Source organism: Pygoscelis adeliae, unplaced genomic scaffold (assembly GCF_000699105.1).
Source record: "Pygoscelis adeliae isolate BGI_AS28 unplaced genomic scaffold, ASM69910v1 Scaffold850, whole genome shotgun sequence".
Lineage (NCBI taxonomy): Eukaryota > Metazoa > Chordata > Aves > Sphenisciformes > Spheniscidae > Pygoscelis > Pygoscelis adeliae.
In genome coordinates, this window is record NW_008823882.1 from 2,445 (window position 1) to 2,900 (window position 456).

At 52.4% G+C, this 456-nt stretch overlaps 1 protein-coding gene across 14 annotated transcripts in view; it reads right to left on the reverse strand.

Moving 5' to 3' along the window:
• Window positions 1–456, reverse strand: part of GNG7 (guanine nucleotide binding protein (G protein), gamma 7) — a 60,464-nt gene continuing 60,008 nt past the window's right edge. For all 14 annotated transcript variants that reach the window (XM_009334594.1, XM_009334616.1, XM_009334690.1 and 11 more), the window contains one exon: window positions 1–344. In XM_009334594.1, coding sequence (XP_009332869.1) covers window positions 219–344 — 126 coding nt within the window. In that variant the 3' untranslated portion in view covers window positions 1–218. The remainder of the gene's footprint in view (window positions 345–456) is intronic.

The window sequence follows — 456 nt, forward strand, 5'->3', positions numbered from 1 at the left end:
TGACCCCTCTCAGTGTGGCACCCGCCCGCGAGCAGACCCCCTGCCCCTAAACCACTTGCAATTTTGTTTTGTTTTGTTTTGTTTTTTTGAGATTTAAGTTCTATTTGAATCCACATTTAGTGTTTACCCCTCGGCGCAGTTGTAAGTTTGTAGCTTGGTTTCAGTCGATGGAGAACGGTGCCCTGCCTGAGAGATCGCACGCGCCGGAGCGAGGAAAGCTATAGGATGATACAAGGCTTTTTGTCCTTAAAAGGATTCTCCGAAGCGGGCACTCCAACCAGCAGCGGGTCGTTCCTGGCATGTTGCTCGCAGTAATTCATTAGCTCAGAAGATGCTTTCGAGACCTAAACGTTGCAAGAAAGCAGAAGGTTAGTGAGAATATTCAGGTGAAGGTGCAGAGCTCAGCCCATGCAGCACCGACCGCTTCCCAGGCTCCGGGGGCGGGGGGGGGGGGGG